General features: G+C 40.5%; 2 protein-coding genes across 2 annotated transcripts in view; one reads left to right on the top strand and one right to left on the bottom strand.

Annotated features, from left to right (window-relative positions):
* Positions 1-1,147: 1,147 nt before the first annotated feature.
* Positions 1,148-2,528, bottom strand: LOC105682170. Its single transcript, XM_012394695.3, has 3 exons — positions 2,370-2,528; positions 1,850-2,035; positions 1,148-1,700 (listed from the first exon to the last, which is right to left on the bottom strand). Exons 1-3 carry the CDS (start codon positions 2,425-2,427, stop codon positions 1,483-1,485), a joined length of 462 nt encoding a protein of 153 aa, XP_012250118.1. The 5' UTR covers positions 2,428-2,528; the 3' UTR covers positions 1,148-1,482.
* An 11,827-nt stretch (positions 2,529-14,355) lies between these two features.
* The window catches only part of LOC100743415, a 20,538-nt gene continuing 20,367 nt past the window's right edge, over positions 14,356-14,526 (top strand). Inside the window, exon 1 of the mRNA XM_033318475.1 lies at positions 14,356-14,375. The gene's annotated coding sequence lies outside the window, so the exon portion shown is untranslated. The remainder of the gene's footprint in view (positions 14,376-14,526) is intronic.

Raw genomic sequence — 14,526 nt, 5'->3', positions numbered from 1 at the left:
GACAAAAAATAACTGGGTCGTTAGAACTAATGGGAATTTGGTGCAAGTCGGTTTATTCTAGAACAGCAAGTAATAAAAATTGTTCTTGTACCGTGAACGACCAAGGTTGCTCGTTAGTATTTTCGGAAGTAAGTAAATTTTTATTTTTTTGTTATTTTCCTAATATCTGATAAAATTTTTGAGATTCGCCTTGATCGCTGTAATAAAAATAAAATCCTATAGCAGACTGTGAGTATTAATATAGCGTAAGGCAGCCAGCAACCAATATTGACGCATGCGCTGCCACAAATGTACAATTGTATCCAAAATTCACTGTAGTAGTAGCGACTGTTTTTTGCAAATATCTCGGAAATTAAGGCTGACCGCCAGTAATATGTATAAAAAGAGATCGTTCTTAATCATGCCCTCCATCACATATTAAAAAATCATCGAAATCGATGAGGTTTTCTTTTATACATTTTCCGTAACTTTTTGTAATATATACACTGATTTTTCCTGCATTATTGTTTCAAAATTCCTCAAAATTCAGATTTTAAAATAATTATACTTCTCGAAGCCGTTGCGAATGTGCATGATATTTTCTAAAAGATTATAACAAAAAATTCAAAACTATGTAATAACTTTCTTTTATATTTATATATTGCAAAAATATTTATTTTTAAACAAATTACTACCTTTTTTAAATTTTCCTTCGAAGTTTTATTTTTGTTAACAACTCTTTAAATAAATAATAAAATAAGTATTTAAGTAATAAAAAATAAAAATAAGTATTTTAGAATCTTTTGAGATTTTTTGTAAGTCAGAAGAATAGTAAGAAGGTTAATTATAGATGACTCAGATTGCCCATGGAAGATGCAAAAAATATGCTTGCTCACGGAGGGTTAAGTACTAACATCTAATAAAGTTTTATAAGATAATATCTTAAATTATAATACTTTAATAATTTTACTTAGCTATGAAATATTTTATACAGCAGAACCTCAATTATCCAAACATGTTTCCCATGTAAACAGTCCACTCTTCTACATAAATTTTTGTTAGCTGTCAATATTATCACTGGCGAAAAGGTCTAAGAGCAATTTATGTAAAGAGAAAGATTGAAAGAAAAATACAGATTCAGAAGAAATTATATTACTAACAAAGTTGATTTATGCCAACAATGTTGTTTATTACATGTAATTATACAGCAGCTTGGAATATTACCGTAGATTATTTACACTTAATTAAATACAAAATTGTAGGCTGAATTTAATACAAAAATGTACGATAAAAATTGACTTGCTTACCTTATAAAATTATGAAATACATATTAATCATATAAATTTATGTAATAATTGAAAATGGACGGATTCTGATATAATTCTGGACGGATTCCTTTCATTTATTAAAATAACGCTACTTTTTATATGATACTGTTACGTTTGTAACCAACCATTCGAATCTCCCTTATTCTTGGTGATGTTATCTTAGTATTCTATATTGTCATCTTAAAGAGATTATAATAATCGAAATAGCAAGACTCAATAAAATGATTATTGAAAATGACGATAAAGTTGATGCCGTATTGCAAGAATTTTCAGAACAGGAACATTCTTCCCAATATACACCATTTTCATACACTCCCCAGTTACAAACACCCGTGACTCCGGTACTGGCAACGGAAGAACATCGACGGATCACTTGTCGCCATCTACCGTCCCCTTCGAAAATTGATCAAAATAATAAACAATGAGAACTAGATTAGCAATGAAATTATCAAATGGATGTAGTAGTAAGCGCACCACGTGTTTTAACTTGTTGAGAAGAGCTAAATATGTAGTAATACAAAATTTAAAAGAAGTAAACTTACAAATAAAACCACGAGGGCTCTGACGTGTTATTTTAACACAGAAAGTGCCAGGCATGTATGACTCTTCGCTGTTACATTCTACAGCGATATTTTTGTCTTTATCAAATTTTTCATACGCTCCACACAAATCTTCGCCTTTAGGGTCGGTGTCACTACTACATTGATAACAACGAATCGCTTGAGTGCCTAAAATTTATTTAAACGAACTAAAAAATCGATCGAAACTTAGTAATAACTAGACTGCGAAATTTTCTGCAGTAATAAAGATTTTGAAAGTGACAAATTGCAAAGAATGTGCATACTATGAAGAAATATATAAAATGTTCAAAGTATAATGTTTTTTTATAATACTTGGTATAACAACCTTGTACGGAGGCTATACCTTTTTAACTATATTTTCAAAAATATAAATTTACACAAAACTCCGCAGTTTATTCATAACCTTAAAATGAACGAACCGATTCTTTATGTAAAATAAAATATGCCAAAGTAATTTTTATTCGAAAACATGTACACTTACCTACCACTGAGAATAAAAGTAACAAATTAACACTCGCGATCACATTTTTTACAATCATTTTGAGATATTTTTGGAAGAATAGTTACTTATTCATGGGCGTTGGTTAGTATAAGCATTGACTAAATACAGACAGCTAGATCTAACATTTTGTGGGACTTCGTGTCATATGTTCTGAAATACCGATCGTGTAAAAAAGTATAGGTTTTGTTTTGGCACCGACGAGATAATTTATTGCAGCATGTTGTCATTCAGTTATGCCAATGATGCCATCTACGGTTTAGAACGGTAAGTATATATTATATTCAATCCAACTGCCGAAGTCGATAAAATCAAATTCCGCTTTTGTTATACATCCATATATACACTTCTTCAACGGCCTTCGTGTTTTAGTTCGTGCTACTATAAAAGAGGGCGATAAGTGGTAAGCGATAGAGAGACAGAAAATTAACCTAACCTATAGATTTATATAGAGTAAATCATGCCGATAAACGGTGAGTGATAATTCATCGCTCAGCTGTGTGGCTTATTCCGTATAAATCTATAGGTTTGATTTATTTTCTGTCGCTCAACCGTCACTTGTTTTGCCGCTCTGCCGCTCATCGCTTGCCGCTTATTGTTTTTTCGTATAATCATAGTCTTAGATACGTAGGAACTACCGGGTACTAAGTACCTATAAGATCACCGAAGTCAAGATACGTTGGGCATGGTTAGCCCGAAATATACTGTTGTTAAGAGAAAGAGAAAGAGAAAAAGAAAAATTGGAATTTTTGTTTCTAACGATAAAGGCAAAAAACTGAACATTGTAAAATAAATAAACATACACATGTATATGTATTTTTACATATTTACAAATTTTAACTAATTATATATTTTTAGAGAGGCACGCGCTATAAAATCTCGGATTTTTATGGAAGATATATTACATACTTTAAAACAGGGTTAAGGAATATTTGTGTATAAACACTGACTATAAGGAATCAAATAGATGATCGGAAACATAGACAGTGGCCTGGAAGTTCCATCTTAATTCAGACCTAGTCTTAAAGTTTTAAAGAAATGGGAAGAAACGAGACCTAAAAATTCTAAGAGACATACGTATATTCAAAATTCGTCAGCGAAAGTTCCCCTTTGAGAGAGAGAATCATTTATGATTCAGTTTCAGTATGTTACAAGACAGTTTCAATATGTATCAACATAAACAAAAAAAAAAAAAAAAAAAATGAAAAGAATTTATTTTGCTAACTATTGAGTAATAACTCGCTTTATAAGCATTAAAGATTAAAGCATTGGAGATGGCGACATTGCGTGGCGATGGGATTCAGTCATGATACCGACAGAAAATCACTTTTATTCAGTGCATACGTCTTAACAAATGAATACGAATGCCCATTGAATGACATTGAGGAAAACACGAATGATTCCCTATCGTACATCGGAATATTCGTCCTTTAATCATCGAAGAAAGAAAATTTAAGAGCTATCAGACGCACCCGAAACATTTTACGCGTTACGCGTTTTCTTTTTGTTTCGAAATATAGATAATGTTCTAACGATTATTATCGACGAGAACGATATGTCGCGATAAAGATAAATATTTTCCAAAATCACGAATATGGAATTGGCGTGTACGAAAGAATATCGTAGCGTGTAACATGGAAAAAATTCATCGATCAAGATGTAAATGCATATTCGCAGACAAAGATCTACTCGATAGATTTGCAAAGATCCTTGGTTGGCAAGACTTTAATGGAAACGCGGCCTTTGAAAACTATAGGCATCGGAATATCCGTGCAGATGCAGCGTCAGAGAGTGGTCCCGTCTATGTTGAGACACGAGAACGCTTTTCCGGTGACACGTAAATAAAAGTTCGAAGGTAAAGCGGTTGGAAATAAAACTAGCCTAGATCGAGGACTGAGGGGTAGTAATGCGAAGAAGAGGAAAGAAAGTCAGGAGAAGAGGAAAAATCGTTCCATTGAGGAAGCTGACATATACGAAGACCATTGCTTCTCGTTGATATATTCTCACCAGGGATTTTGCAATTTGGTCGCGAGTTGATTTAGGTCTGCAACGCATAAATATTTTGGTGAATAATCGTTCATTTCGAGCAATCCTAATATCATCTTTCATTGACGCGAAATTGTCAAATCTGTTGGTAATGTTTAATCGGTATTTAACTTTTATCAGACTTTTATCTATCGTTAGCTATAATAATTGTTGCGATCTTGCTACGAACAATCATTTAGACAATGTGTTAATAACATTTATGTATCATATTCGCAGAATGCGATAGACAGAACAGGTATGCAGCAACTGCTAGTGTATACGACGAAATAAGAAGAGAACCAGAGAAAAGAAATCACAGGAAGAGACAACGAAATAAAGACAAAGCTCGTCAGTGGTGGTATAGAGAGGAAGTCTCGAGAGGAAGAGATCTTCTCTCTTATTTCTGAGGTAGTCGGTTTTTCTTTCGTTTCGGTACGAAACAGACCGAGCACGTATCTCGTTAGCGAATCATTAGCAACTCTTCTCGTGCTGCAACTACCGTCGCAACAAATGCTCGCGGCTTGTTCTATTCCGCTCTCTTTTATCGTCTTCCTTCGTTTTCTTGTCCTATTTCAAAATATTTTGCGATCCTAATCTTTTTATACTTCACGAAACGTATTTCTGTTCTACAATTGTAACATTTATATTTTCATCAAATCAATTTTTCTGAAGCGATACTATTTGCTCAATACACACTTCATTGTCAGCTCCAAAATATGTATATACACGTCTATACGTAGAGGCGATGGTAACGATAGATCGTGTTTCGACTTCATTCCTTTCCTATTCAAACCATGGCGTCCATATTTGTTGTTTTGGCTGTCGTTCCGCTCTCGTTTAAGCCCCATCACCACCTCACTCTGGCTACCGAACGCCTTTGGCAAAGCGTGGGTCGATTTCGCAGCAAATAACCAGACGATAACTCAGCGCTGACATTGCTACGGCACTTGCAACTCTTATCGTGTACATGACCGCTGAAGATATTATCTCTTCACTAACTGAAGACCACACTGTTCTTGTTCTTATCTTTATTCTTTTTTTATTAACGCATGTCTATTTCTTGTCAAAAGGAATTTTAGTGAAAATTTAATTCTAAATGTAATGTGATTAAAAATGATATTTCAACGACCCATTCGTGTGCAAAGCAATAAAGTCAAAGATAGTGTAGTGACTTGAATATTAATCTGAGAAACCGTAGATACGTGGAATATGTGCTTGCCATGATGTTAATTCGTCGGATGAATCGTCCAGATACGATCATGGTGAACATAAGACACCACACATAACATAGCAATGCAATGACAAACATCGAACAGAGTCAAGGACGAAGATTCGAATTTATAACAGCGACGATCAGCTTTTGGCAAATAGAATAAATTTGCAAAGTCTCGGCATTAGAGCGAGACGATTTTACTGGAGGGAAGCCGCATAATACGATCCCGGCTGAGATGGGTAGAGGGAAAGTTCGAGAACGGATCGAATGAAATTTGAATAAAAATACCGTTCTTCCTCGGATGGGTTCTCCGAGAAGGCAAAGTAAAGCGCGGTCTTAGCCGCCAAGGGGTCAGTCGACTCAATTCCTAGAGGACGACGCATCGTATAATAGCTAGATTTTCCAATAGGCGGTACTAGCTTCCGGATCACGTACTTTCTCTTCGTTTCGCTATTTCTTCGACTACCTGCTCTTGATCACGCTTCACCGGAATCTCGCGAAAACGCGTTTTCAGCCTTTTTATCGATTCCCTTCATCTTTACTCCCTCTCTCTCTCTCTCTCTCTCTCTCTCTTTTTCTTTTTCTAACGGTATTTTGTTAATCGATTTGACCTCTGATCGTTTACTGACACTTTGACGTCACCTTCATTTAACGTTTCGAAGTTTATATGTATAGGACAATGTTAGCTAACAAGGATACCTGATTATAATAGAAGAAAACTTGCAGGTAGAATTCGAAAAGTAGACAAAGATAATTCGTAAGAGAATTTTTAAATTTCGGATCAAAGAAGCCGATGATTATCGGCTAATTTAGTGGCCGAGATTGGTAAACACTGTTGGTGAATCGTTCGTTATGGCTGACATGGTCCTATGTGTATTGGGTATACGTGCCGCAGAATCGACCGTGAGACTATAAATTGTACTGGTTAGGCAAGAAGAAGAATGGACACTTTTAAAAGCCTTTAGCTATCTTTGGATATTTTCAAAGATTTACGAAACTAGAAACGATCTTGGTTGAATACAGGATGGTAGTAAGCTCACAAATTTCTTCCCTCCTTTTTTTTCCTTTCTACGTAGTTTTGTAACTTTCTTCTCGTTACTCCTTTGCACTCACTATCCTTATTATCCTTGTTTTTTCCTTTTCTTCTCGTCGTCGTTTCTTTTAAGAAGCTTCGTAGAAACTCTTTAGCTCCTGATATTAAGCCAAGCGATTTTACGCAAACGACGGATCGCATTTTCCAAGCTTTCCATCGCGAAACGCAAATCAAATTCCCCAAAGGATTTCACTCCGATCCTACCAAACTTTGTTCCTGTTCTTTAGGAGGGTGTCGAGTTCCGTATTTCGCGCAAACTACCGTTATATATTATACATATGTATATACGCAGATATGCTGGATTCGCGTTCAATTGTTTTTCATTCGAATAATTCTTTAGCCTTTCATAATCGCGATAAAGAACGACGAGGAACAAAAAGTATCAAAAAATGACTAAGGCAAGGAGAGAGCAGCAGATCGTCGATCCTTAGATAACGCGACACTGCATAGTGCGACGTATGAGTATGAGATGGGAGGAGGAAATTGATTTTGCATTACAAAGCCGGTAGTTCGTAATAATAGAGCGTGCGTTTCATAGGCACAAGTACGAGCACTTACCCTCTATGAATTGTCCAATTATATTATTATTCGAAGCTAAATCCGTAGTCGAGTATCCGACTGAGTGAGAGGTGCGATACGAAATACGTTTCATGCCTTGATTCGCAATATCAATGTCAACTTGAATATAAACTGTTTATGATCAAAGCAAACTTGCGCACGAGCGCTTGTCCTTTTTTCTGTTCTCGTTTGTCTAAAAGAATTTGGCGTGCTGTATGTGCGTTACACGATACAACAATTCACGTCAGAAACGAAATTTTCTTCGTAATAGAAGAACACTCAGTACACACAAGTACAACCCATAGTTAGTTGGATCACTTAAGATTTTTAATATTTTTCGTCCTTTTTACCGATCTCTTTTATGCATATATTTGTCCAACAGATAGCGAACTGTTGGCGAATAACAGTATGGACCCAGCATTCTAACGAATGTGGGAAGGAGCAAAACGAATGAGGGGACAGATTCGAAGAGATTACAAGGTTGGCTCATAAATACATTAGCCGTGCTAATTGACGAATCGTTAATCTCGCTACGCGTTACGTCCGGAATAGTAACGGATGCGAACAATAATGTCTCGGAGGACCGCAAAATCGGTTCGGACACGCTTCGCTCTCCCACGCTCGGAAATTGCATCGACCTACACGCTCAACGAATTCCTACCAAACCCTCGCTACGTTGCGTTGGTCACAATGTATCAGGCAGATCGCCAAACGACTGCGTTTCTCCAGCTTCCTTGCTTTCTGTAGTATCCTGCGCCATTTTTATCGTTACCTTTACTTATTTATTCTTTTGTACCTAGGTATTTTAGTACAACACTTTGTCCGATAACAACAAAGAAAATAACGAGTTTGTTGGAGTTTTCGTTTAGTTGCTTCTCGTCTCTCCCCTCATTTAGCAAGATACTTCTTTAACATCGATGGTTTCTTCTTTTCGTTTCAGAAATCATAAATGTGTGAGAATTACGTCAAACTTCGAATATGACGTGTGATAGTCCGAAAAGCATGTGCCATTTCAAGATTGATATAATAATATGACGAAAACGAAAGAGCGAGGGAAGCGTTGGTAACCCGCATAATCAAATGATCCTATCCATATTCGCGAGAACAAGTCGATCGATCACGATCGATGAATTACAAGGAGCAGAGCTGATTCAATTTGTTCGACGCTAGCTTGCAATTTTTCCGATCTCGTTGCACGCGAATGATTCTACAGGAAATGCGGTTGGCATGAAAATGTCTGTTTACTATGTAAAACGTCGATTACGAGGACGCTTCTTCGTTTATTTTTCTATTCTTCCTCAAGTTTTCAAAGATATCTCCACATAAAAGTTTGATTTTTTAACGTCGCGTCGGAACAGTCATCGTTAAGATATCATTGTAAATCGAAGTTTAGTTATTATATATTATTATAGATATATAGATATTATATATTATATACAGGGTGGTTGGTAACTGATGGTACAAGCGGAAAGGGGGTGATTCTACGCGAAAAAAGAAGTCGAAAATATAGAATAAAAATTTTTCGTTTGAGGCTTTGTTTTCGAGAAAATCGACTTTGAATTTTCGCTCGGTACGCGTGCGGTACGTTATAACGGATCTCACTGTAGATCGTTGTCTCGATGGAAAAATTAAAAAAAAAAAAATAAAAAAAATGTTTATTCTATATATCCGACTTCTTTTTTCGCGTAGAATCACCCCCTTTCCGCTTGTACCACCAGTTACCAACCACCCTGTATATTAGTAGATACCCTAATTTTTTTAAAAGATAGAAGATAACTTCTCTAAATAGTTACCGAAACTTCTGATTCGTATGAAATATACGTGGACCGACAATCATGATTCTCATCGCTCGATCGGGACATTTGAAATATCCAGGGGATCTCTGAAAGAATTATCCGTGTCTGAATATCGAAGGTACTTCGTTCGAAGTATGTTGCAGTGTTTGCGCGGTTTCGATTCCAATATGACTGAGAGAAAAAATTACGATCAAGATGACTTCACGGATGGTTGTAGTTTCGAGGTAAGGTAAGGTTGCATTCAAGGCACCAATGGGTCTGTGATCGTAGTCGTTCGTCGAATACGAACAAGTAAATATTGATGCGCCAGTGCGATCCGATCGCCGCGCTGCGGGAATAAGTCACTCTGATGGTAGCAAATCCTTCTAAACTCTAAATTGGAAAACGTAATGGAACGACCAGGTAGAACGTCACAATATTCTGGATCATCGAACATGTACGTGCGTATCGTGAACGTAATTGTTCCAACTAGCTTCCCGAAACAAATCGAATATTTTGAAAACTCGAAACTCTTCAATATGATATCGCGACCATACTCTCGTCAATTTTTTCATAGATGTAGCGGAATTTAACTTACCCTACCGATCGTAGATATGTACATATTAAAATACCATTTCGTATTAGATTTTCCTTTCTATATTACCTCTTATTATTACAGGAGTACATCACAGATGCCAATGACATCTCGTCTACATGAAACGCGATCAACGGGACGGAGACCGCTTATCCATCTTTCACTATGATTGCGCTCCTTTCCCTCTTTCTCTCTCTCTCTCTCTCACCCTCTCTCTCTCTCTCTCTCTCTTTCTCTCTCCCTCTCTCTCTCTAACGTACGCGCTCGTTTAACCCAAATATCGAATGTCAATAAGAGAGAATATACGCAACCAGCGATTTTCGCAAACATGGAATCGAGATACTCGCGTCGATCGATCTTCACTTGCTATGTCCTTTCGCCTCTTTTTCGTTGGTTTCTTCTCTTTTCGTAACGTCTGAAACGAAACCGAAGGAAGTAGAGAAAACGGAAGAGAGAAAGGAAGTCGCGAAAGAACGTATCCAGTCGAAGTTAATAACGAATCGCACCGATGGGATAGAGTGCGGATTAACCGGCATAGCTCTCGACTTCGCTTAGTTACTGGTAACTTTGATCTACCATTCCGAATGCGTCGGAAGAGGCGGAAAGTGGAGGGTTCCGACACACGAACAGTTCGGTCAGAGTTCGAGGCAGCTTCGTCCAACCGATACTCTCCAAAGCCCAGTTTCCAAGCTTTCGAGATTCCATTACGGCTGGCAGTGGCGCGGCGGCGGGAATCAATATTTAAATTCGTAATGGAAACGCCTGGCTGCAATTACGGAACGCGAAGCTCGACTGTTAAAGCGGTCGAATTCTCGCCGTTTCCCTCGTCCGATCTGAACCGCCCGCCAACGTCCTTTAACTTTTGCTTCGGTTTCCTCAGATCGGTTTCTCTATGTTGTATCGCGTGGTGATACGAGCCGCGAGTGAAGATAAACAATTTCGCGTTTTCCGGAATATCCGGGAAAAGAGGGAAAGGAAAGAAGAAGAGAAAGTAGCGACGCGTAACTGAGCGCCACTGGTCGAAGCGAGTTTGAGTTGGTGGTCGAGGTAGAATTGTGCGTGGATCAATAAATCGCACGTGGAATAGAACGGTTCGACGGAGACGCGAAGTAGAGAATAAAGGGAGCTTGCGAAGTAGCTTCGCTGGGAATTTAGGAACAACACGTCTCCTGATTTCGGTTATGAAAGTTTTGTTATCTCGGTGCTCGATCCGCCTCGTGGCGACGCGACACGACGCGACACGCGACTACGCAAACTTACTCACATGCTTTTATACCTCGAGCTTTTATGGCGAAACGCATCGATTATCCAAAGCTCGAAATCTACTTGCAGCCAGTGAACAGCACACATGGATAAGTCGATGACGTTTCCAGCGAAGCTTCGAATGGATCGTCGCGTCGCACGGAGTGGTGAGCGGGGGATGGTCTACGGGCAAAAGGACGAGAAAGAGGAGGGCGAAAGGTAAATCGGATGCAGCGGTCCCGCGAGTTTGCTCGTAAACGTCAGCCGTGCAACGTCCGAGAATCTCGAAATTCCAACAGTTGCTTGTATCCCCGACGGTGAAGAGAATAGACCTAGTTAACGCGAAGCTACGACTAGCGTTAATACCTCGGGTCTCTTTCGAAGCCAACCGTCTCTGCTCTCGACTTTGTTCGATTCGATTCCAGCAAACTGTTCTCCCGACGACTGGTAATCCCGAATTCTACCGTCAAGAGGACTTTCCGTTCTCACATCGCGAAACTTGACGGTCAGAGTTCGCTTTCTCTTTTTTACGGTCACTTTTTCCGCTTGTTCGTCGATAGTCGAAAGTTTGGGAACAAACGTGTAACGTCGAGTTGCTCCTTTCGTTTCGAAATGGAAGTTGAAATGGAAATGGAAGCGAGGTCAATTCGAAGCTCGCGAGCGAACGTCCGCGTTCCACGAATAGTTATCTAGGGAATAGCGTGCGTTACCTGCACGATGGGAAACTCGAATACTTCTTCGTCTTGGATCATGTCGAATCGAACGCGATCGGATACATCGAAATACGGAAACGACGTTGCGAAATCAGTTTTTGATTCCGTGGGCCGACTATAGATTGGTTATCGCTCAAGAGTCTACACCAACTACTGGGGGCGAACAGGTTAGAGGCGAATGCATGTCGGCGATATGCAAACTTCCCAGGAAGATGGTAGGAAAAAGGGTGGAAATGGTGGAGGAGCGCAACCATCCTTTATGCAATTTACATGGATAATGCAAAGGGAAGGATCGTTCCTAGACCAACAGGACGCAACTGTCTCGGCCGATCCCGAACGAACCGAACGGTAGAAATTCAATTACACGAATGGAGCTGAACGCGACCACGACCGTGGCCGCGAACACGGCCGTAGAGGCAGGAGAAATCTAATAACCAAACAATGACCGGTCGCTTTTCGAGGATAAGGCGCGAGTTTCTCTTATGCGGTTGCGGCTGCAACAGACTCAGACCGGTCGTGGAAGCAAACGTGTCGTACGTGGTACGCCGTGTGTCGAGCTACCGCGAGACGAGAGGAAACAAGCGCGGTACGTATTTTATTAGTCAACGGGGGCATCGTATGAGTTACGTCCGGTCTATCGAACAGTCAAATTGCTGTCGTCGGAGCGAAACGTATACATATACATGTGTATCTATATACATAGAATTTGAAACAATGCTCGAAATCGCAGACAGCATTATGTCGTCCGTTTTCTCTATTAACGCTGCCCCGCTGTTTACGAAAAAGCCGACCGATGAAAGGCGCGGCAGATAAAGGGGTCTCGAAAGGGTCTCGACCGAGAAACAATGAGCGTGCTTCAATTATCGCGCGTGTAAAAAAATCCGCTTATATCCTCGGCGAAACCGAGTATCGACCCTACACCCACCCTCCTGCCATATAACTTCGGCAAATAGCTTTCCCGCGGGGATTTTAGGAAAATCTGGAACACGGCCAATGCTGTTCCATCGCGTTACATCGCTCTGCCTGAGTTTATATTCCTTCCCTTTCTTCCTACCTATTTTCGCGTTTATTCGTTTGCCAATGCAACGAGTTACGCGCGGATCTGAAACAACTTTCTCTTTTTTTCTCTCTTCCTCTCATCTGCTCGCTCGGCCGCCGGTTTCCTTTTCCTGTCCCTTTCCATGGACGATTTTCTCAAAGCTCATCGATCCTTCGGCGAGTCTCGTAGTTAAGCGCGTGCGAATCTCGAGAACCGCCTGAACCGACGAAAACGACTTTCTTTCTTTCATCCCATCTGAAACGTTCGTATATGTACACATGTATACCGCACTATCTTTGTATTCTTATCGTTCGCGAAGACCATTCCGTGTTCGCGGGGAAACGAAAGCTCCGTTCGCGTATAGAAAAGAACCGAATATACGGCCGTCGTTCGAGCAGACCCGCGTGCGATTTTTTAACTCGCTTTGCTCTTCCCGTGCTTGAGAGCGACAAGCGGGATGTTAGGACAATGCAGCTCGTATTTCGTACGTTCTCGACGCTCTACGAATGGATCTTGCTGACTCACACCGACCATTCAGGTTCCTAAGACAACGACACCGGGCGAGGGTTTTAAAGTTGCATTATTAATCGGGATAGACGACAGAGCAACGAGTCGAGTATGGGGTGCAGTTTTGTTTTCAAGTCTGGCCGTGCACGCTTCGTTGCGTGGGCGTTCGTTTAATTATCGAATGTAAATAGGTTCGTTAGGGAGACGTTTTTAAGCGGGTGCTTCCCCTATATTCGCTCGTTGCTCTCGAGGCCGAAATATCTCGCCGGCGCGACCCTCGAAATTCCTTCGTTTCGCATACACGAAGACTTTGGAAATCTCAAAACCGCCGAACGGGAATAGGATTATATCCTGATTTGTCAACTAACTGTACATGACAACAGGTAAATCTAAGACACTTTTAAACTCTAAACGAACGAAACAAGCAAACGTTTCTTTTATAAGAGTGACAAATCATGCGTTGCCGAGATTACGGAAGGATAAAGAAACGCGATAAAGCAAAGAATCCTACTTTTCTCTTGCGTTTCTTATCCGACATTATGAAAAGCCAGTATAAATTCTCTATGTCGCAAATATCCTGAAAATACCTGCGCAAAACGGAAGTTAGGTGGTAGGATCGATGGATCGTTGCACGCGGGAAAACGACAGAAGGAGAACGCGACGATTCACGGGTATGAACACGTAGCGGTCGTAACGCACGGACGAACGTCCGAAACGCGGCTCGTGGACTTCACAGGGAGATTTATGGAAGCGCGTGCGCGTCCCGATCCACACATGGACCGCGAATAGAAGCATCCCCTTGTTTTCCATAGCACATCGTCTTGTAACGTGTGTCCTGTCGCGTCGAGCCACGGCGTGTCGCGTCGTACGCGTTTCGGTCGGTTAACGAGTCGCTGCTTCTTCCGAAAGCGCATTCCAGAAAGACAGTCTGAAAAAAGAGGGAAAGAATCGCGTTAAGAAATGGAACGAAGAAAAGAAAGGAGAGGGAAGGAAAGAAAATCGAATGGTCGGTGTTGAGCGAGGAATTGGAGCGTCGAAAGGAAGAGCTGAACGGCGGAAGAGAGAGCACGGAAGGGAAGAGCGGAAGGAAGGAAGGCACGCGTGTTGGCTCGGAGTGAAGGGAGTGGAAGGGAAGAGAGGGGAAGGGAACAGAACGAGACGGAACGGAACGGAATGGAACAGAACAGAACAGGAAGAGAACGAGAACAGAACGGAACGGAACGGAACGGTAAGCCAGGAAGGGACGGATAAGAGAGTTAGGTGGGGGTGTGGGGTTTAGCGAGTTCGGTGGTGGCGGCCGGTCAACGGGTGGCGAGTTCTCAGTCTGTCCTGCGCCGTCGAAACGAAGGAAGCGCCGCTCGTCGTCGAGCGCGACGTCG

Source organism: Bombus impatiens, unplaced genomic scaffold (genome assembly GCF_000188095.3).
Source record: "Bombus impatiens unplaced genomic scaffold, BIMP_2.2 scf_0099, whole genome shotgun sequence".
NCBI classification, from domain to species: Eukaryota; Metazoa; Arthropoda; class Insecta; order Hymenoptera; family Apidae; genus Bombus; species Bombus impatiens.
The sequence above is the reverse complement of the archived record's forward strand: the minus strand, read 5'-3'. Positions and strand labels throughout refer to the sequence as shown.

Excerpts from the sequence above, each read along its gene's own strand:
- LOC105682170 (XM_012394695.3), bottom strand. The coding sequence starts at position 2,427 with ATGATTGTAAAAAATGTGATCGCGAGTGTTAATTTGTTACTTTTATTC. Across the intron at positions 2,036-2,369 it reads ACTTTTATTCTCAGTGGTAG|GCACTCAAGCGATTCGTTGT; the intron begins GTAAGTGTACAT and ends AATAAATTTTAG. Across the intron at positions 1,701-1,849 it reads GAGCCCTCGTGGTTTTATTT|GGGACGGTAGATGGCGACAA; the intron begins GTAAGTTTACTT and ends CAATTTTCGAAG.